This window comes from Eleutherodactylus coqui, chromosome 9, assembly GCF_035609145.1.
Source record: "Eleutherodactylus coqui strain aEleCoq1 chromosome 9, aEleCoq1.hap1, whole genome shotgun sequence".
Taxonomy (NCBI): Eukaryota; Metazoa; Chordata; class Amphibia; order Anura; family Eleutherodactylidae; genus Eleutherodactylus; species Eleutherodactylus coqui.
Window position 1 is genome coordinate 100,534,756 of NC_089845.1, and position 20,840 is coordinate 100,555,595.

General features: G+C 47.3%; 2 protein-coding genes across 2 annotated transcripts; one reads left to right on the plus strand and one right to left on the minus strand.

Moving 5' to 3' along the window:
- Positions 1 to 43: 43 nt before the first annotated feature.
- Positions 44 to 10,465, plus strand: DGAT1 (diacylglycerol O-acyltransferase 1). The gene is made up of 17 exons (XM_066578142.1): positions 44 to 242; positions 1,290 to 1,377; positions 2,620 to 2,660; positions 2,777 to 2,862; positions 2,952 to 3,004; positions 3,171 to 3,276; positions 3,784 to 3,912; positions 5,288 to 5,362; positions 5,440 to 5,543; positions 5,878 to 5,916; positions 6,438 to 6,479; positions 8,221 to 8,265; positions 8,348 to 8,460; positions 8,600 to 8,665; positions 8,984 to 9,071; positions 9,243 to 9,305; positions 9,387 to 10,465. Exons 1-17 carry the CDS (start codon positions 112 to 114, stop codon positions 9,531 to 9,533), a joined length of 1,416 nt encoding a protein of 471 aa, XP_066434239.1. The 5' UTR covers positions 44 to 111; the 3' UTR covers positions 9,534 to 10,465.
- Positions 10,466 to 15,172: 4,707 nt separating this feature from the next.
- CFAP20 (cilia and flagella associated protein 20) lies at positions 15,173 to 19,981 on the minus strand. Its single transcript, XM_066578143.1, has 6 exons — positions 19,817 to 19,981; positions 16,839 to 16,918; positions 16,471 to 16,582; positions 15,602 to 15,790; positions 15,410 to 15,520; positions 15,173 to 15,310 (listed from the first exon to the last, which is right to left on the minus strand). The coding sequence occupies exons 1-6, from the start codon at positions 19,898 to 19,900 to the stop codon at positions 15,305 to 15,307; spliced, it is 582 nt and encodes a 193-aa protein (XP_066434240.1). The 5' UTR covers positions 19,901 to 19,981; the 3' UTR covers positions 15,173 to 15,304.
- Between the last annotated feature and the right edge of the window lie 859 nt (positions 19,982 to 20,840).

Sequence of the window (20,840 nt, forward strand, 5' to 3'; positions counted from 1 at the left end):
TGGTCTAGGGGTGGGGCCTAGTGAATTGAGCAGTACGGGATTGGAAGATTGAGTCAGTGGGCGGAGGCACGGTGTGACCGTGACTGATGTCTCCGACCGAGTGACCCGCGAATGAGTGAGCTGATGGCGGAGTCCGGTGGAGGAGCGAAGCGGAGGAAGAAGACGCTGCAGCGGGTGCAAAGCGATGCACACAGTGAAGGAGAACCGGAGGAGGACAGAGCCTCGGGGGAGGCGGAGCTACGGTACCCCAAAACCTACACGTCTGCAGTCCTTATCTGCAACCCCCAATACATGGGGAGCACCCCCCCCTTCCTTCCATGCACGGAGAGCCCCCGTGACACCCCACCCTCAATATATGGGGAGCCCTAAGCCCCCACCAGACTAGTTCCTTTTGCCTTACACTCCACAACATGAGGGGTCCCACCTAGTGACCCCCATGAGACTTCAGACCCCACAATAGGGTGACCCCTCATACACTTATAGAACGCCCTCTTGATCACTTTGCAGCCTGACGTAGTGGGGGTCCCCAGCTTGTGAGCCCCCCGCCGGTACTGCAAACCTGACAGTCGTGGGGTCGCCAACACGATGGACCGTTGTCTCCGTAATCCCGAGGAGCACAGACCTCGCAGTCCTGTATCACCACTACACGGGGGGCTCAATGACTCCACGCAGCCTTTCTGAAGCCCCCAATACATCAACTGAAAGCCCCCTCCGTAAACCCCGTCACCCCATCCCCCGCTCCTCTCTTGCCAGCTGCTGCCATACTTGGCGTCATATATGACAGGTGGTGATGGTTGGCCGGAGCGCCCGCTGCCCCCAGGAGCTCACAATCTAATCTCCCATAAGGTGCACTCACACAGGTGTACAGTTTACGTATTTCGGTCTGTGAATCCACAGCATATTCACTGTCCAAAATAGGCAGAAAACGCTAGGCGGCGGTCTTTTTTTCTTTTTAGTCACGTAAATACGTAGCGTGTTTACGTGCATCACGTATGCAACAAATACGCACGATTCCTCCGTATTTATGTACACCCATTGAGTTCAGTGAGCTTGTACGGTGCAGAAGGATATGCTGCGCAATTTTTCACACGATCACTTTGCGTGAAAACAATACGCTCAAGTGAAGAAGCCTGTTGAAATCAATGGATTGTATCCACGACACATCACGCTCGCTAAAATTGCGCACGTAATTATTATAGGCTCATTCACACAAACGCATCGCCCTCATCATTCCTGACCCCAAGAACTGACAATCTAATCTGTGTCTGTATCTTCCTGTCTTCACGCAGATGTCACAAGCTGCAGGAGTCTCTTCTCAGCTCGGCCAGCGGCTACAGCAATTACCGGGGGGTCCTGAACTGGTGCGTCATCATGCTGGTGAGTCTTCACCCCACAGAGCTGCCCCCATTACAGTGGGGGGCGCTATATCACTGAAGGGGAGCATGACCCTGACAGTCTTCTGATAACGAGGGAGGGGCTCTCCCGTTGGGGGTCAGAGTCCTCTCTTATCAGCTGATCACATGGCGCCGGAGATCAGCGGCAGGTAATAAAGCAAGAGAATACCAAAGCCATAAAGCAGCACATTATTGCCCTAGGGAGTACCTGATGGGGGTAGTAGTCTGGGGGTGACCACTTCGGGCTTCACTTTCAGCCACGTGATCCTTTTTGGCTGTGATGACCTATATGCAGCCACTGAAATCGAACCCCCATGTGATGAGAGGATTCTCCTTAATCTCAAGTGGGTGGTGCCAATACTAGGATGGGCACTGAGGTGTCAGCGCTGTGCAGGTGCCACATAAGTACTGGGAGGGTAGAGTGCTCTGTATAATCTGCTGCAGAGCTGGCACTTAGTTAACCCCTCCTTTGACTGGTGCTGCTGTGTATGACTCTTGGTGGTAATGCGCCCCCAGCTGGTATTCTGTAAAGCAGAGGCCCGGTGACAATGATTGCTGACAACTCGCGGTCACTTAGAATTGTGCAACAAGAGCCAACAAGAAGTGTGAGGAAGTGTGTCCTCCCTGACACTGTTGGGTAACATCCGTGTCTGTCACGGGGTGTGCGATTTTGCAACTCCCTTTTTCCTTTTTTTATTGCTCCCATCCTAAAAATAACCAAGTGGCTTTACCTGTAGTCTTGATTAAAAACCTTCCCGTTTTGTGTCTGCAGCTCCTATGTAGAGCTATGCGTGTCCGTCATTGCAGACTAAGGCCTCCCACATACAGGTGTTTTGAATGGGAGCAGCTCAGATAGCCACTCGATCGGAGCGCGTTTCAGTGCCACGATTTTCGAGCGATGTCTGGTCTATCTTTGAGCGTTGAGCGCTTCTCTTCAATGATGAGGAGTGCTAAACGGCTGCGGCCGAAAACGAAGATAAAACGTGGTGAAGCGCTGTGATTGAAATCACGGTGCTTACTGCAGCGCCCTGTGTGAGGGAGGCCTAAACCCAGTGTGGGGTCGGGTCTCCTGCAGACTGCAGCAGGTTTTCCCTCCTGGTATTCTGTTGCTGTCTCCACCTAGTTTTGACTAATCCATGTGACTTCTGGATGGAAGGGGGTGAATAGTTTTACAGTCATGTCACTCCAGTGTGGCCATCACTGAGGTTCTGTTTTTATTTTTCAGGTTTTGGGGAACGCGCGCCTTTTCCTGGAGAACATTATTAAGTAAGTGCTGTACTGACTGCTCCTAAACTATACCTGCGCTCCACCCTCCAGTGGTCACATGATCAGTCAGGTAGTACTGCCAGCATATTGACACTGGTTGTTCTCTCCTCTGCCAGGTATGGAATACTGGTGGATCCCATCCAGGTGGTGTCGTTGTTCCTCAAAGACCCCTACAGCTGGCCATCGCTCTGCCTGGTGCTTGGTGAGTTCCTACATGCTGATGGTTTCCCTCCTGCTGCAGGTACCTACTCTCCTGTCTGAGATCTTGCTGAATGCTTTTCTCTCTCTCAGCATCAAACATCTTCATATTGGGGTCCCTGCACTTAGAGCGTCGCCTGGCATCAGTAAGTACAGTGGATTGTTCTCAGGACACCTGCACTATAATGAGAGGAGGGACAGCCATAATTAAAGGGCCAGTGCAGTTTAATATGATGTCCAGATTTTCCAGGTTGGTGGGGAGGGGGACGTTTTTGGAGATGGAGCAGGCTGTTCATCATGTGTCTCCTGTAGGGATGTTTTCCAGAGCGAGTGGGGATGTTCTTGTATGCCGTCATCCTCACCAGCATCCTGTGCATCCCTGTCCTGGTGGTCTTCGCTGTACTGTCCATTACTCCAGGTAATTACACGTCTTTACAGGTAGGGGTGTCCTGATAGACCTCTGTGGTCCATAGCCTCCAGCAGAGGGATGAAAGGTTGTAGGAGGGATCTCTAGTAGGGATCTGGGCTGGGATATAAACTATGAGGGAGGCCAGGCTGCTTGTGGATACATGTAGTTGGGGATCGGTCTGTGTGTTGCACAGATGCAGTGGGGATCAGTGTGGGAGGGGCTTGACTGGTAGAGTCTTGGGGAGGAGTGGCTGTGTATGGAAGGTGGGGGGGAGCGGTCCTTGGCGGCCATGTATATAGGGGGTCAGGGGAGCAGCCGTGTATGGAAACTGGGTGGGGGGGAGCGATTCATAGCGCCCTTGTATGCAGGGGGAAGCTGCTTTCGGCGGTTGTTTTTCGGCAGTGTCACTTATGGTGTGCATGTATTGAGGGGAGTGTATAGACCCCAGTGACTGTGTTAGGGGATGTTCCTGTTAGGGTTATACACACTTATTACCTTTTTCTCCTTTCCCTGCAGTTGGCGCTGTGTTCGCTCTCACGGTTTACACCCTCCTTTTTCTCAAGCTCTACTCCTATAAAGATGTGAACCGTTGGTGCCGGGAGAGGAGGCTCGTGCAGGTCCGGACGCTCAGCCGCACTCAGTCTGGTGAGATTGTGTAATTTCCACCCCCAGAAGCCTGGTTATATTCACTTTCACCATCATTGTCACGTCCTGTCTGTATCTTCTATAAGGGTCGGTCTATATGTCACTTGTGTGACTCAGCGGTACCGCCTGGGTCTTCATGTCCCTTGTGTGACTCGGGGGCACCGCCTGGGTCTTGCACATATACATCTGTCCTTATGGATCATGTAACCCTAAGGGCCAGCATGTGTCCTCTATATGTCCCTTGTGTGACTCGGGGGCACCGTCTGGGTCTTGCACATATACATCTGTCCTCATGGATCATGTAACCCTAAGGGCCGGCATGTGTCCTCTATATGTCCCTTGTGTGACTGAGGTCTGATTTATGCTGCTTAAAAACGAACTTTCGGGAACAGTTAAGCCTCACAGTATAACCGCCAGGCGCTTGGGCTTTGTTCCTGCACAACAAAAAGCGCTTGTAGCACGGCCAAGACCGTGCGACTATTGGCTGTGGTGGCTGCAAGTGTTTTTTTGCTGTGTGGTATTGCAGCCTTAAAACTCAGGGATATAAATTTGTCCAGTAAGGAACCATAAGTGATTGTCACTTTCATATACGCCACAACAGATGAAATTGATTCATAAATGGTGCACTAGAAAGGGACTGGTGGCAATGTCTCTCTTCTTCCTGACTGATTCTTTTATAGTTTTACGTTCTGCTGGTGTCCTTGTCACTATTGGTACACGAGGCGCTATCTGCCGCCCAGTCAGGTTGTACCTCCATGTGATAGCCAACAGTACCCTGAGTGCTGTTAGGTCTGACAATGGCTCTGGGGATTTCATCCTAGCACCTGACACCAGTGCAGGGGGCCATGGGTTCCTCTTGCTGCAGGACAATGCTTGGTCTCTTGTGCCCAGAGTGTGCCGGCCGTTCCTGGATGATAAAGGTATTGATGCCTCTGACTTGCCCTCACATTCCTCAGACCTGAATCTAATAGAGACCCTCTGGGACATTCTGCATCTGATGCTCCCAAGCAGCGCTGCGGGCTATCCAGGAGATCACTGATGATCTAGGTGTGGGAGGAGCATGCTCAGATGTTGGTGGGAGTGCATACAGGTACATTGGGGGGGGATACACACCACTGAGGCACATTAGGAGTTGCTGTGATGAAATTCATGCTGATTCTCTGTTTGATTTGGAATCCAGCCCCTTATTGGTTGTTGAATTGTTCTCAATTAATTACTCAATTTATATCAGAAAAGATTTTCAACTTGAATTTTTTTGTTCATCATGATCCGATGTGAGTTAAGTGTTCCCTTAACTTTTTTTGCGCAGTGTATAATGACTGGTCTATTTTGCCTAGTTGTGCATACATTGGGATTAATTTACTTTGTGTTTCAGCTCCTCTGATGAGAAAAGTGAATGGGGATGTTGGGAAGCAGGAGGTGACATATCCCGGGAATCTGACGTACAAAGGTGGGTGATGCGTGCCGTTCCACCTGTAGAATCCGTGTACGTCTCTTGTCCTGACCGGACTTCTCTTTGCTCCTCAGATATTTATTATTTTGTACTTGCTCCTACTCTGTGCTACGAGCTGAATTTCCCACGTTCTCCAAGGATTCGGAAGAGGTTCCTACTCAGACGACTGTTTGAAATGGTGAGAAAGGGGTGACTACACGGAGGAATTGCACCCAACGATCCACCGTCACTGTATCCCCATACTTGTGAGATGTACTTTTTACTTCTGTACCCCCACCCCCAAATCATCAGGCTTGCTTTTTACTGCTGCCCTCATCACACCTGTCTACCACTGTCCCTGGCTCCATCGCACCTGTCTACCACAGCCGCTGGCACTGTCCCTGGCTCCATCGCACCTGTCTACCACAGCTGCTAGCACTGCCCCTGGCTCCATCACACCTGTCTACCACAGCCGCTGGCACTGCCCCTGTTCCCATATTTATGACTCTTCTGATCTCTCCTCTCATATCCAGCTTTTCATCATGCAACTCCTGGTTGGTCTGATCCAGCAGGTGAGTTTATTAAGTGGTGACCTCTAGTCTGTGCCTGGTGAGCTCTTGGTTTTTACCTGTTAGTGAAGGTGATGGCTCAGACCGTAATGAGTAGTGCAGGGTAACAGAGAGATATTATAAAGCACTGCTACTAGTAATGAGTTGGGTTCAAGAAGTATATGGTATGTACTGTTGAGCAGGGTGGCCAGGTCCAATAGAGAAGTCCTGGGGTTACTGGGGGAGGGGGGGGGGGATTTGTGGCTTTACATTTAGTAGCTGCAGTTTACTAAAGAAAAGGGGGTTTGGGCCTAAAGGAAGGCTGTGGGGTCAGTACTGGTGGTTGGCTGGTTAGGGTTTGATACAAAAGACTGGTGGGGGGCAGTCTGTACTGGTGGCTGGCGTCTTCAAGAGAACGTTGAGGGCTCTGTACTGGTGGTTGGCTGGTCGGAATCTGACAGATGAAGATGCTTGGGGATAGTAATGTGAGCAGTGTTATACAGATGTTGGAGGACTTATATTGTGGATCACTCGTTGTCTTTCAGTGGATGGTCCCAGCAATCCAGAACTCCATGAAACCGTTCCGGGTGAGTTTAACACATTTCTTCTCCCACCACATATTGAGGTGTCCTTACTGCTCGTCTATGGCCTCACCTTTACCCTTCGTGTCTCTTCCCTGAAGTATTCTCTGCTGTGTCCTGATATCATTCTAAAGATGGGTACACATGGGGCGGAAAAGAAAGCCACACATGAATGGTAAATCTGCCTTTGACGTGTGTACTTCACATCCCTGCATTGAAAGGGGTTAAATCCACAACAGAATTTGACATACAGCGGAATCAAAAATCTGCACGCTGGTCAATTTCTGTGTGATAAAAGTTCTATGGGGTGTGGACAATATTTGGTACGCTCTCCTCCATGCATCGGGCACTGTAATCTGCGTCAGACTGCCTGCAATGTATACGTTGTCATGGGGGTGTAAATTAGAGTGGGATGGAAATAGATAGACTAAGCAAAATTAATTTTAGTAGCTGAGGGAAAAAAATGAATAATATTTTTTTCCGTTATATTGGGATTAAGAAGCAAAGAAAATTCTTAATTTTGTTTTTAAATTTATGGTATTTACATTAAAATTAAAGTCTGGGCATGGATTCCTCATTTTTGAAATATAATTTGTATAGTTTTAGATTATAGGGCGCATATAGTGACTATTTTGGGGACGGTGATGTGTTTATTTTGTTTTTTTTTTCTTAATGTATAGATTTTTATAGTGTCGTTTTTTTTTTTTTCTTAACACCTATGTCCTCTGTCATATAAGACCTCTAGCGTATCATTCACCTTGTCTGTATTGTTTTTAATTTCATACTTTTCCCACTGTGACTGGAGCATCCATAGGCGCCCAGTTACAGGGGAAAACCTCCCCCTGTAGTGACAATGGTCACGAAAAGAGCTAATCAGGGTCTGCTAGAAACTGAAACTTTGCAACTTTGCTTTGCCACGGGGCACCCAGTGATCACGCAATTGCTGATTTGAATAGCAGAAGTGTTACTTTCACTTTCTCTCTTTAGTAGATAGTGCTCACTGAGCACTATGTAGTCTGAAAAGGAGCAGGTAGAAGTGGTTAATAACCACTTCTGCCTTCTTCGGGTACTCAGCTGTGACTAACAACTGACAACCCGACCTGCTCCTGCTTGATTGCAGCAGCAGAAGTTTTAATCCTGCACCACACTTTTGCTACTGGCTGGGGATTAAAGCCCAGGACCAAGCGTTGTAAAATTTACTGCCCATAAAACCACATCTCCACTCACTGCAGTTTTTTTTGCGTGTGGCAATGGACTTGTAATGCTGTGGAATTAAAAAATCAGTTCGCAGTTCTGTTGCAGATTTTTCCCTGGAGTTCAGTGGGGAAAACCAAATCCGCAGTCACATCTACAGTTTGTGGGGTTGTAAATATTGCTGTGGCTTCCCTGCAGATCTGCTGTGAAGGGGTGGAGGTTCTCACCCACAGCTTTAAGTTGCCTTCTACCAGTTAGATGGAGGTCTTCAAAGCTCTGGGACGCCACCGTGACATATGTTCCTCTGGCCTTATGGGTTATTTGTGGGCCTGCTTCTTCAAAGTCTGCCTTGATTTGATGCAAATTTGCTGCTGCAGAAATAATCTGAGCCGTGTGAATATAGTTGAAAACCCTGGAATGGGTCCTGAGCATAGGATCTTGGGTCTATAAAGAGAAGCTGTTTTAAGTTGTAGATAGCAGGTGATGAGTATAATGTGTTGAGGATTCTTGTCTGTCCTGTCCTGCTTTGTATTGAGGGTCTTCTCTTTTCCAGGACATGGATTACTCGAGGATCATTGAGCGGCTTCTGAAGATGGCGGTGAGTGCAGTTGTGTCTCACTTCTTGGACCTCGTGTTGTGTGTCCATCCTTTGGGTTTTTTGACTGTTCAATTCCTTGCAGGTCCCCAACCATCTCATCTGGCTGATCTTCTTCTACTGGTTCTTCCATTCCTCTATGAATTTTGTAGCTGAGTTGATGCGTTTTGGGGACCGTGAGTTTTACAGGGACTGGTGGTGAGTTGATAATGGACTAAAGTTACTTGCAGTCTTCAGACCTCCAGACTGTTCACCAGAAATAACTTCTAATAATTGTCTGTGGTGACTGTGTCCAGGAACCAAAATCCATAACAAATCTATTAATCTTATTCTCCAGGAACTCTGAAACTGTGACCTACTTCTGGCAGAACTGGAATATCCCCGTCCACAAGTGGTGCATTAGGTAAGTATGAGGTGGTGGCAAAAAATTGAGTCATTTGATGGTATGGAGGTTGTGTCGAAGAGATATGGAGGAGGATAAAGGGCAGGGGGTGGAAATGGACAGAGGGGTGGTAGGGGGATGGAGGTGAATGGAGAGCTGGTAATGAGTGAACATGGTGGTAGATGTTGACAGGGATGGGCGAGGTGGAAGTGGTAGATGGATAGGAACAAAAGTGAAGTGGATAGAGAGTTGGGGGTGAACAATGGCTAGAGGAACGGGGCATTGGTGTATAGAATGGAGAGATGCACTAGAAGCCTGGATTGATTTTCTCTATTTCAGACACTTCTACAAACCAATGATGAGACGAGGTGTCCCCAGATGGGCGGCACAGGCGGCCGTTTTCTTCGCCTCTGCTTTTTTCCATGAGGTTAGAATGCCATATCATCACAATCTATTGTATTGAAGGTGCAGGGGCATGTTTGATGCAGGAGGGTGTCCAGCTGGGCTAGTGGTGACATGTGCTGTTCCTGGCTTTGGTGGCAGAACATAATGTCCATGTTCTCCTTACTGATTTGAATCTTGTCTGTCTTCTCTCCAGTACCTGGTCAGTGTCCCTCTGAAGATGTTCCGACTCTGGGCATTTATGGGGATGATGTCACAGGTTTGTATAACTGGTCACCCCCCTTTTCTCTTTCCTCTACTGTGATCTGTTGGTCTAAACTAATCTTCATTTCCTTTTCAGCTCCCCCTGGCATGGTTCGTAAGTCGGTTTCTTCGAGGAAATTATGGCAACGCGGCTGTGTGGATTTCACTAATGATTGGGCAGCCTATAGCGGTGCTCATGTATGTGCATGATTACTACATTCTGAACCATGGGATCAGATCGTAAACCTCAAAGATATCCCACCGCTATGATTGTAACAGAAGGAGCTCTCGTTGGGTAATGCGTCTTTCCCGAAGGCATCTTCTCCCCATTTACTTGAATTCATATGATCAGGTCTTTAAAGATCCAAATGGGACTTCATGACGGAAAGACAACTCCAACAACTCCCTCACCAACTGTGCCTTCACTTGTCCTTTTGCATCTCCTTCACCCAGAACCTAAATGTTTTCTGCCCTGCAGTTCCTTCTGCATTGACCTTATATCCTACACTTCTATTTGCTGCTCATTGTGGAAAATCCGTCCAAGAAGGCGTCACTAGTTGTCCTTCTAACCGTCCGTTTGGTACATCCGTCCTTGTAAAACTTCACCAAGAACTGTCCTGGCTCTGTGGCGATCACTTGCTCCATGACTTTGCACTCTGTACACTGATGTTGTACACTTTTTGTAAAGATCTGTACACTAAATGGTACGTTCCCCCCTTGATGAACGGTTGTTACCAGCCCAGTCTTTCTCAAGCTACAGAAAGACAGATATGCACTACGTCCGTCCACATGGTGTTGTAGTTAGGTTTCAGCACTGTGCACACATCGATTTAGTATTGTCCCCTGCTCCATTCTGAGTGGGTGACAACCATCAGGGAGCAGCTGCCTGACACTGAGCACTATAGTGCCCATTGGTCTTGTTGGGAGGGTAATCTACCAACTCTTTTGCACAGTAATAACCTTTATGTGGTGGTTCTCCTCATCTTTGCTCAGGTTGGTAGAAGAGGCAATTGTTCTGTTGTGTCCAAAGCCTCTGCCGCAGCCTGTTTTTATTATCGGTGTGTTTTTTGTGTGGATGAATGCTTCCTCTGTCTTCGTGTGAGGAGCGCAGGCTTCTCCAGATTCAAGTGAAACGAGTTTTGCAAACGCTGAAATTAAAGTTGTTTGTTTTTCAGACCCTTTTGCCATTTCTTTAACGTCAAATCCCAGAATTCCTTATTTCACAGTGTTAATGTGGTGGCAAGGCTCAGCGTCCCCTGAGCTTGGGGGGACGTTGACACAAAACGATTTATCATCTGAACGAGCGATGTCCTAGGCTGCATGAGCGAACTGTTTATACAGCAGAGGCATCATTGGCTCCTTCAAAGAAGAAATCGTTCAGTTGTGCATATTCACTGTATAAGTGACGGAGGGACAACTGTTTAGTACCTAACCCTAACCAATGATTTTTTTAATTATTTTTTTTAATTCCAAAATACATAACATTGGGCTATCTTCATCTGGTCAGTAAATAGTATTTACACTGGTTTAGCTTTCAGGTGCCCAGGCTGACCATGAGTCAAATAGCAACAACAAAAGAGAACCGCTGTCTTCTCCCTCCCCCCCCCCCCCCCCCCCCCCGTTTGCGCGACAATCATTGTGTAAAAGGGCCTTTAGACAAATGTTGTACATCCATATAATGGATGAAGCTGGTGGTGGCGGTGTAATAGAGACTTATACCGTAAAGGGACCTTCTCTAGGATCTGCTCACCCGAAGGTCGGGCAGACTGGATTCCGCATGCGGGAGGCCCACAGTGGATTCCGACTGGTCACCCTGCGCACATGGTTCCCCACTGTATTGCGAAAGACCCCAGAAGCTCTCAGGCGGTCAGGAGTAGTACAGAGTTTTTTTTGTTTGCTAAACGATGGCACGAGAAATACAAATACGCGGCTACCCGCAGTCCATATGCAATGTCAATTGCGTATGGCCTGCGTGTCGGGCTGCCTCTATTGACATTAATGTAGGCTGTCCAAGTGGATTCTGTGGCAAAATAAAGCATGTTGTGACTTTTTTTTTCAGCTCGCAGTATACCTAATTTGTAACTGTGGGTGTGAACTGAAAATGGAAAATGTATGGCTTTTGACTGCCCACGTTTTTACCTTGGATCACCCATGCATACGATCGTGGAATCCACAATCCAAATCCGCTAGTATAAGATGGCCTGAGGCTGTATTTACATGGGCAAAAAAAGGCATGAATTCTGTGTGACTCACAACTCGCGTGTTGTAATAACCCATCGTTTGTTTGCAATAGGTTACCTTTCATTGTCAGGTCTTTCCCCCGTACCTACCATGCAGGACTGAAAAACTGAAGCGGGTCCTATTTTCGTGCGAGCCTTGTCGGAATAGGGCTTGCTATGTGTAGTGTCTCGCACAACACACGCAAACTGGTGTGCTGTGCAATGTGAGTTGCGTCTGGGATTCTCTTGCGAAACTTCCTAATAGACATGTAAATATGGCCTAAGGAATCTTTTCAAGCAACTATATTTCACACGTATGTTCAGGCCCAATCATAGGTCTACCTGGCTGAGCTCAGGGCACCGTAGGGATCTATGATCTGTTTTCAGGCTGCAATAGTCAGTTGTTATGCTCATGTGAATGCCGCTGAACTTTTGTCCACACTCCAAGCAGAAAGAAGTGTAAGTTAGACACCTTTGATAGAAGGGGCTGTGAAAATAAAGATGCAGTAGTAAAAGTAAAAAGTGGTGTGAATTTTTGCAGCAAACTTCATCCCTTTTTATTGCAAGTGTGAAATCGGTTGTGGAGTTGCAGCATTTTCGAAACGTATCATAAAGCGACCCTCTGGTCCCAGAAAAACCAAGATGGCCATCTCACTTCTAACTACTTGATGCACATTGTGTATTGGTAGTCTAAGACACAAGATGCTGCTCACAGCAGTAGTGATGGCCAATCAGATGTGTGTAGTGCAGGGCTTCCCAAACTTTTCAGCTGTGGGGCAGCCCTACTAAAAGGGGTGTGGCTTATTACAACATAAGATTTTACCTTCTATATTCTAGGCACCTGGCATGTTCTAGTGAGTACAGCTCCACTTCAGCATCACCTGACCAGCTGTGTTATACTCCCAATAAGCAGTCAAGTGCCCAGGTAAGGAGATGCTGAGGGCGCAACGGCTACGGCGTTATCTTCTAAAATTGACTGTGGAAGCGCAGCTTTCCTTGGTGTGTACTTTGACGCTGGCGTTTGTGGAGTGCTGCGGTGTTTTCTGCGAAAAAAAAATTCACAGCCTTTTTGCTGCGTGTGCACATAGCGTCAGGATGGGCCCACACGGCTGAATGTCCACAACGGATTAGCAGGGGAAAGTCTGCCTCCAAAAGCTGCACCATTTGGTATGAGCTTTGTCGTGCATTTTTGTGCAAAATTCACTCCTACAAGGTGAATTCTGCAGCGGAAACTGCAATAAAATTACCGTGCTGCGCAATTAACCCCTTAGTGACGGAGCTTTTTTGCTTTTTTTTTTCCATTTTTGTTTTTTCCTACTCCCTCTTAAAAAATCGTAGCTCCTTTATTTATCCATCGAAGTCGCTGTATGAGGGCTTGTTTTTTGCGGGACGAGTTGTATTTTTTAATGGTGCTATTTATTGTGCTATATAATGTACTGAAAAACTTTTTAAAAATTCTTAGCGAAGAGAAATGGAAAAAAAACGACATTCCACCATCTTTCGGTGCGTCCTGTTTCTACGATGCACAAACTTCAACAAAAACGACCTGATATTTTTATTCTATGGGTCAGTATGATTACTACGATACCAAACTTAGTTGTTTTTTTTTGCTGTAGTACTTGTATTTTTTTTTTTTAAAGATTTTTTTTCAATTTATTTTCTGCAGTCATTTTGTGCGCGCAATAACTTTTTTATTTTTGGGTCGACGTAGTTGTGCAAGAGCTAAATTTTTAGCGGGATGTCCTATAGTTTCTGATAGTATCAATTTTGGAATACATACGACTTTTTAATGCATTTTTTCTGGAAGACAGGGTAACTAAAAAAGTGTATTTCTGGCATTCTTTTTTTTTCGGACGACGTTCACCGTGCAGAAAAAAGAATGCACTACTTTGATAGATCGGACTTTTACGGATGTGGCGATACCAAATACATATTTTTATTTTATGATTTAGACCCTGGGCGCGTGGCATTTAAAGGGTTAATAGCCGAGCGCGGCTATTGCCCGTGGGTGTCAGCTGTAATAAACAGCTGATGCCCGTGCTGTATGGAGGGAGATAGCGGCGCTACCTCCCTCCATACACGTCCTGCAACAGCAGGACGTAGTTTTCCGATAGCGGTCACTAAGTCCGGAATTAAAGTTTGGTGTGTGCGGGTTTTTTTTTTTTGTTCTCCCTTCCCTGCAGTCTGTGGTCGAGATTGGCGAAATCTTCATCCACTTTGCCGCAACTGTAAACATACAGACATTCCACAGCAAATCCACTCTGTATGAAACCAGCCTAAAGGGTATTTCGAGGCAGCGCCTGCCAGGATACACCAGGCTCTGACCAGTGGAGGGGCCGGCCCTTTTAAGTGCAGGCACAGCTCTTGCAGAGATCACCGGGACCCCAGCCTGAAATTACAAGCACAGCTCCCATTGATTTCAATACTCATCCATAATCAGCTGAGTGATTCGCAGCCTGGGCACTGCAGCACCTCATGGCACGCTAGGCAATCTACAATAGCAGCCCTGGGGCCTTTCAGAAGGCCCCTGGCTGCCATGATAATCTGCGATCGCATTCTATAGGATTGTTTTGGGATCCCTAAACATCGGTCAGCACATTTAAATGCCGCTGGCCGAATTATATTTTTATATCTGACGCCTCATCCAAATGGACATAACGTGGCTCTGTTTTAAAGCCATATTATCGTGGCAAAGCCTGATCTGACTGCAGATCTAATGGACCAAACCAACAGTTATATAGCGCTCTGTGATATTGTAAATTTGGGCCATTACATTTGTAATAGAGTCAGGATATGCAGCCACGTTCCGTCTACATGAATAAGATCTCTCACAGTATCAGGATCTAGAGGTGACTACATGGGGGTTGTTGAACCTAACCTGAATAAGTGCAACAGTGTTTCATAGGTGTCAGGCTACGTGCAGATGTACAAGTGTGATATTGGGCCAAGAAACTTGGCCTGATATCGCGCTTACCAACATGTGTTTTTCACGCTGATGCAAAGGTTTGGGTTTTTTTAATTAAAAAAATGCCTGCCATTACTACTGTGAAATGGCAATACTTAACACGCATGAAACACACGCCTAACAGATGTCAATGGAAAAAAAAACAAAAACTTGCATTCAATAGGAAACATCACATCGAAGGACATGTGAGTGAGTGCCACGTGATGTCTTTTAACCTCCCATTGAAAACAATTGGCAAGACATAAGGGAACATCAAAAGATAGAAAATACTGTGAGGGGAAAGAAAAAATTTGCTCACATGAATGGATTTCATATTTACAGGAGTCTTGTGCACATCGCCCAATACTCACATGAGAATGTCGCTTGTGTGAGTAAGCCCTCAGGTACTTGTGCGGTGCCATTTCCTCTGTACAGGTCCTAGTGTATACATTCTATGTACAGCATCATTTTCTGACTTCCTGAACCCCAGGAGTTAATAGCATCATATCCTACTCTCTGCTACACTTTCCTCAGTGCTGGGTTATCAGATGATCTCCAACAATTACCTGATCCAGACTGGTGAGATTATTGTAAATTCTGACCCCAAGACAGGTAATGGGTCAGATGAGGCAAGGGCTGGGAGGCAGGATATCACACTATGGCGGCTAATTATTACATCAGAACCCCTCTCTCCATAACAACCAGCACCTGAGATGCACGAACAGTCAAGACCATTTATTACAAAAACATTGGAGGTTCGCAGTCCGGAAACCTTTCATAACTTAGCGTTCAATGCAGAATGGGGAACTGCTCAACGTAGAAAACATTAGATCCCGGGAGAAGAAAGGGCGCTCATTGCTGCAAGACACAAAAGAACAAGGCTCAGTACATAGGACAGGGACCACTGGAGCAAGGAATGACTGAGAATGGGGCAGTAAGTACAAACGGTGCACTTACTTTGGCCTTATTCTGCACTGGTAGGTACAGCTTGAACTCTGCAGGTAGCTCATCTTCAGAATAAAGACGATCTGAGAAATAAACTCGTCGAATTCTGCAGTTTGCATGAATCTAAAACAATAAAACGTTATCACGAGAGCAGAAGGGTATAGGTGGGGTGTGTAGAATGGGTGGAGGGGTTCACAATCACACCTGTACTCGAAGGGTCTCGATATAATTTGTCCCGTACGCTCGGCGGGTGAAGTCTGAAAGATTAAACTGAATCTGATTCCAGCCATCATCTAATCTCATGGGCATGGTGCAGATAAATGGCTTTACTCGCGTTGTGCTCTGGTAGTTACTGGCCCGAAACCTCCGCCGCACGTTCTTATCATCCAGCACCTGCAGAAGGCAAAAAACATGTTACACCCTAGAAAATGAGGCTACAGCTCCACATCTCACTTTATCTTCCCCCAGAGTCAACCTGCAGTGGAAAGAGGCGATTCCACATGTCACCTCACCCTTCATCCAGTGTCACCCTGCAGCGGGAAGAGATGGTTCCACATCTCACCTCACTCACTGCAGTGGGAAGAGATGGTTTCACATCTTACCTCACCCTCCCCTCCAGCGGGTGGCTACAGCTCCATGTCTCACCTCACCCACCCTCCGATGTCACCCTGCAGCTGGGAAAGATGGTTCCACGTTTCACTTTGGCCTCCCTCCAGTGTCACCCTGCAGCTGGAAAAGATGGGTCCACGTCACGGCTTGTCTCGTTTCGCATCTCCCTCCCGTGTCACCTTGCAGTGGGAAGAGATGGTTTCACATCTTACCTCACCCTCCCTCCAGTGGGTGGCTACGGCTTCATGTCTCACCTCACCCACCCTCCCATGTCACCTTGCAGCTGGAAAAGATGGTTCCACGTTTCACTTTGCCCTCCCTCCAGTGTCACCCTGCAGCGTGAAGAGATGGTTCAATGTCTCACCTCTCCCTCCAGTGTCATTGCGCAGTGGGAAGATATGGTTCCACATCTCGCCTTACCTGCCTATGGGACACACAAGGGAACAGGACGCCAGGCCACTCACCTGCACTTCAAAAGTGAAGTATTTCTTGAGGTTCTTAATGATCATGACCAGAAAGGGCAGTTTGATGCCCAGGGTTTTCTTGGGGTCTGCTGGGCACGTTATATATGTGGTGCTGAAAAAGAGAGAGATCAGAATAATAATACATAACATTGGATGTGCGTCAGCCACCACCCTGATGTGAGATGCAGCATCCAGAGCCAACATGGCAGCAAGCGGACACTGACCCAGTCATAGAAGGTCACCTAGTGGGGGCCCTCACTCCAAACCACTGATTCTGAGACATAATACTAGACAAATCAGTAGGAACCAAGAGACAGATAAGTGAAGACCACCAGTAGCTGCACTGACTGCTGGCCGCAGCCGCTCACCTGACATTGGTTCCCTCCACCTCCAACACCAGGGACTGGATGTCATTGTCTGTTATCCTCTTGATGTGACCGTTCCGCACCTGCAGAGATGAGAAGTCACAGACAGCTCAGTGAATATCCTAGATCACCTTATATCCGCGCTTGCTTGTGGCAGTAGCGCACTAATACCACCATATATAATGCGCTGTGTATATATCACATGATCTGTGTACATTTCTGGAGACCCCTGTGTGATGTCATCATCCCAAAAACTGCAAACAGACTGCATCCATACTGCCCATCACATGCTCTATACTGTCTACATCTATGAGGGATCCCCAAATATACAATGAATAATGGGGAGACTGCGCTCAACATGGACAGGACAATAATGACTCAGGAAGAGCGGCCGACATGTATAGAGGAGCACATCGTAACATACTGAGAACACGCTGCACATCTATAGGAAAACACATACCGTACACACAGGGGGCACAGGAAACATATAGAGATGGAAATTATACACAGGACAAACAGGACATCTATGTGGGACGCATAAATGAGATGAAGGAGGAGGAAACATAGGTGTAAATATACTGTATATCATCTACAGGGAATACATCTACATACAGGGACACAGCAGATAAATAGGGGCATATACACATCATATACAGGGATATCCTCAGGCTGCATACATTACATACAGGGATAATCAGCAAATATATGGTGGCACTTACATACTGGAGCCACAAACAAGGAATCATATACTTTATATATATTATATACACATACAAACTGCGCATATATTACATACAGGATACTTTGTAGAGCTAGAGGGTTCATATACATTGTATACAAGTATGATCAGCTAATATATAGGGGACCCATACATATAGTGGTGTTCAGCAAATATACAGAGGGTACATATATAGCATACATCAGATACATAAGGACATATACACAACACATACAGGTCCATACTGGGGCACATACATTATATACAGATCTATACTGGGGCACGTACGTTACATACAGGTCTATAATGGGGAACGTATATTATATACAGGTTTATCCTGGGGCACATACTTTATATAAAAGGTCTATACTGTGGGCACATACACTATAAACAAGTCAATACTAGGGCACATATGTTAGATACAGGTCTACACTGGGGGCAGATATACTATATGCAGTTCTATACTGGACTCATAAATACAGCTGTGTTCAGCAAATATACAGAAGGTACATCTATTACATACATCAGATATATAAGGGCACATAGAAGTCTATGCTGGGGGCACGTGCGTTACATACAGGTCTCTACTAGGGGCACGTACACTATATGCAGTCCTCTCCTGGGGGGGGGGGGAAGAGGGGGAATATTATACATAGGTCTATAGTGGGGCCCCCGCACGTTAGATACAGGTCTATAGTGGGGGCCCGCACGTTAGATACAGGTCTATAGTGGGGGCCCGCACGTTAGATACAGGTCTATAGTGGGGGCCCGCACGTTAGATACAGGTCTATAGTGGGGGCCCGCACGTTAGATACAGGTCTATAGTGGGGGCCCGCACGTTAGATACAGGTCTATAGTGGGGGCCCGCACGTTAGATACAGGTCTATAGTGGGGGCCCGCACGTTAGATACAGGTCTATAGTGGGGGCCCGCACGTTAGATACAGGTCTATAGTGGGGGCCCGCACGTTAGATACAGGTCTATACTGGGGGCCCGCACGTTAGATACAGGTCTATACTGGGGGCACGCACGTTAGATACAGGTCTATACTGGGGGCACGTACGTTAGATACAGGTGTATACTGGGGGGGGCACGTACATTAGATACAGGTGTATACTGGGGGGGGGGGCACGTACATTAGATACAGGTGTATACTGGGGGGGGGGGGCACGTACATTAGATACAGGTGTATACTGGGGGGGGGCACGTACATTAGATACAGGTGTATACTGGGGGGGCACGTACATTAGATACAGGTGTATACTGGGGGGGGCACGTACATTAGATACAGGTGTATACTGGGGGGGGCACGTACATTAGATACAGGTGTATACTGGGGGGGCACGTACATTAGATACAGGTGTATACTGGGGGGCACATACATTATATACAGGTGTATACTGGGGGGTCACGTACATTAGATACAGGTGTATACTGGGGGGCACATACATTATATACAGGTCTATACGGGGGGGTCACATACATTATATACAGGTCTATACTGGGGGGCACATACATTATATACAGGTGTATACGGGGGGGGGGGCACATACATTATATACAGGTGTATACTGGGGGCCCGCACGTTAGATACAGGTCTATAGTGGGGGCCCGCACGTTAGATACAGGTCTATAGTGGGGGCCCGCACGTTAGATACAGGTCTATAGTGGGGGCCCGCACGTTAGATACAGGTCTATAGTGGGGGCCCGCACGTTAGATACAGGTCTATAGTGGGGGCCCGCACGTTAGATACAGGTCTATAGTGGGGGCCCGCACGTTAGATACAGGTCTATAGTGGGGGCCCGCACGTTAGATACAGGTCTATACTGGGGGCACGCACGTTAGATACAGGTGTACACTGGTGGCACGTACATTAGATACAGGTCTATACGGGGGGGGGGGCACGTACATTATATACAGGTCTATACTGGGGGGCACGTACATTATATACAGGTCTATACTGGGGGGCACGTACATTATATACATGTCTATACTGGGGGGCACATACATTATATACATGTCTATACTGGGGGGGCACGTACATTATATACAGGTCTATACTGGGGGGCACGTACATTATATACATGTCTATACTGGGTGGCACGTACATTATATACATGTCTATACTGGGGGGCACGTACATTATATACATGTCTATACTGGGGGGCACGTACATTATATACATGTCTATACTGGGGGGCACATATACACTGAGAGCACATCCATCACACAGCAGGAGACACACATGTCGGGCTGCTCCCACCTTCTTGTCCCATATCTGGAGCGGCTTGCTACCGATGCTGTACAGAATGGACAGGAAGCCGGACTGGAAGGTGTTCTTGAACATGGTGGTGCTGCTGCGCTCTGCGCCTTCTCCTCCGCACCAGTCGCGTTGCTATAACACGTCACTAGGCCGCGGTTGCCGGGGTGACGCCTCCTCCCTCCCCCTTTCGTCGTTATGACAGCAGGCCCCGCCCACCGCCGCACTTCTGTTTATAAGTACACAGTTCCGTCTCCTGGAGACGCGCCTGAGGTTACAGCCCGGAAAAGGCGGGACCACATCATCGTGCGGCCGCCATGTTAAGTGAGGGCGAGCCCTGTGTACAGCATGCTGGAGGCCATGTTACTTCCTGGCAGCAGGGACCACTTACAGCGGCTGTAGACATAAACAGAGTGCAGCTCCTCCGCGGAGGTTAATCCTTCAGCACTCCACAGGCCATGTTGTCAGGATTACCTCAATAGTCCACCAATCATGTACTTATAAACACCTCAGAAATGGCCTCAGGTGATGTTTATAGGAAATCCCTACCTCATCACTTGCTGGAGGCACTGGAGAGCCGGGCGCAATTTAAGTGCACTTTATACGCGCATATTATGTGGTGAATGGGGTTAATAAACGTATATTGATTTTTCATTATTCCATTTACACGTGTATATTTATTGCATATATTACGAACATAAAAAAGAGCGTAGCATACTCTGTTTTACCACGTATTACGCGTGTACAGCCCTATTGCTTTCTATGGGTGCATTATGGACGCAGTGCATACGCCATTACGTAGTATATGTGCGGCGTTTTTTACACATGTTACTAGGAAACGAGAAGAAAGTTGAAAAAAAAACAAAAACAGGAAGCCGGCGCAGGATAGCGTGTAAAATACGTTTCTTCATGCACAGGCTTACACGTGCAAAAGTGTGACAGTAAGCAGGGATATGCAGCTCCCTACAGTGGTAAAACCCAGCGATTTTTGCGCAATGTATTACGGTACGGTCGTATGAGCCCGGCC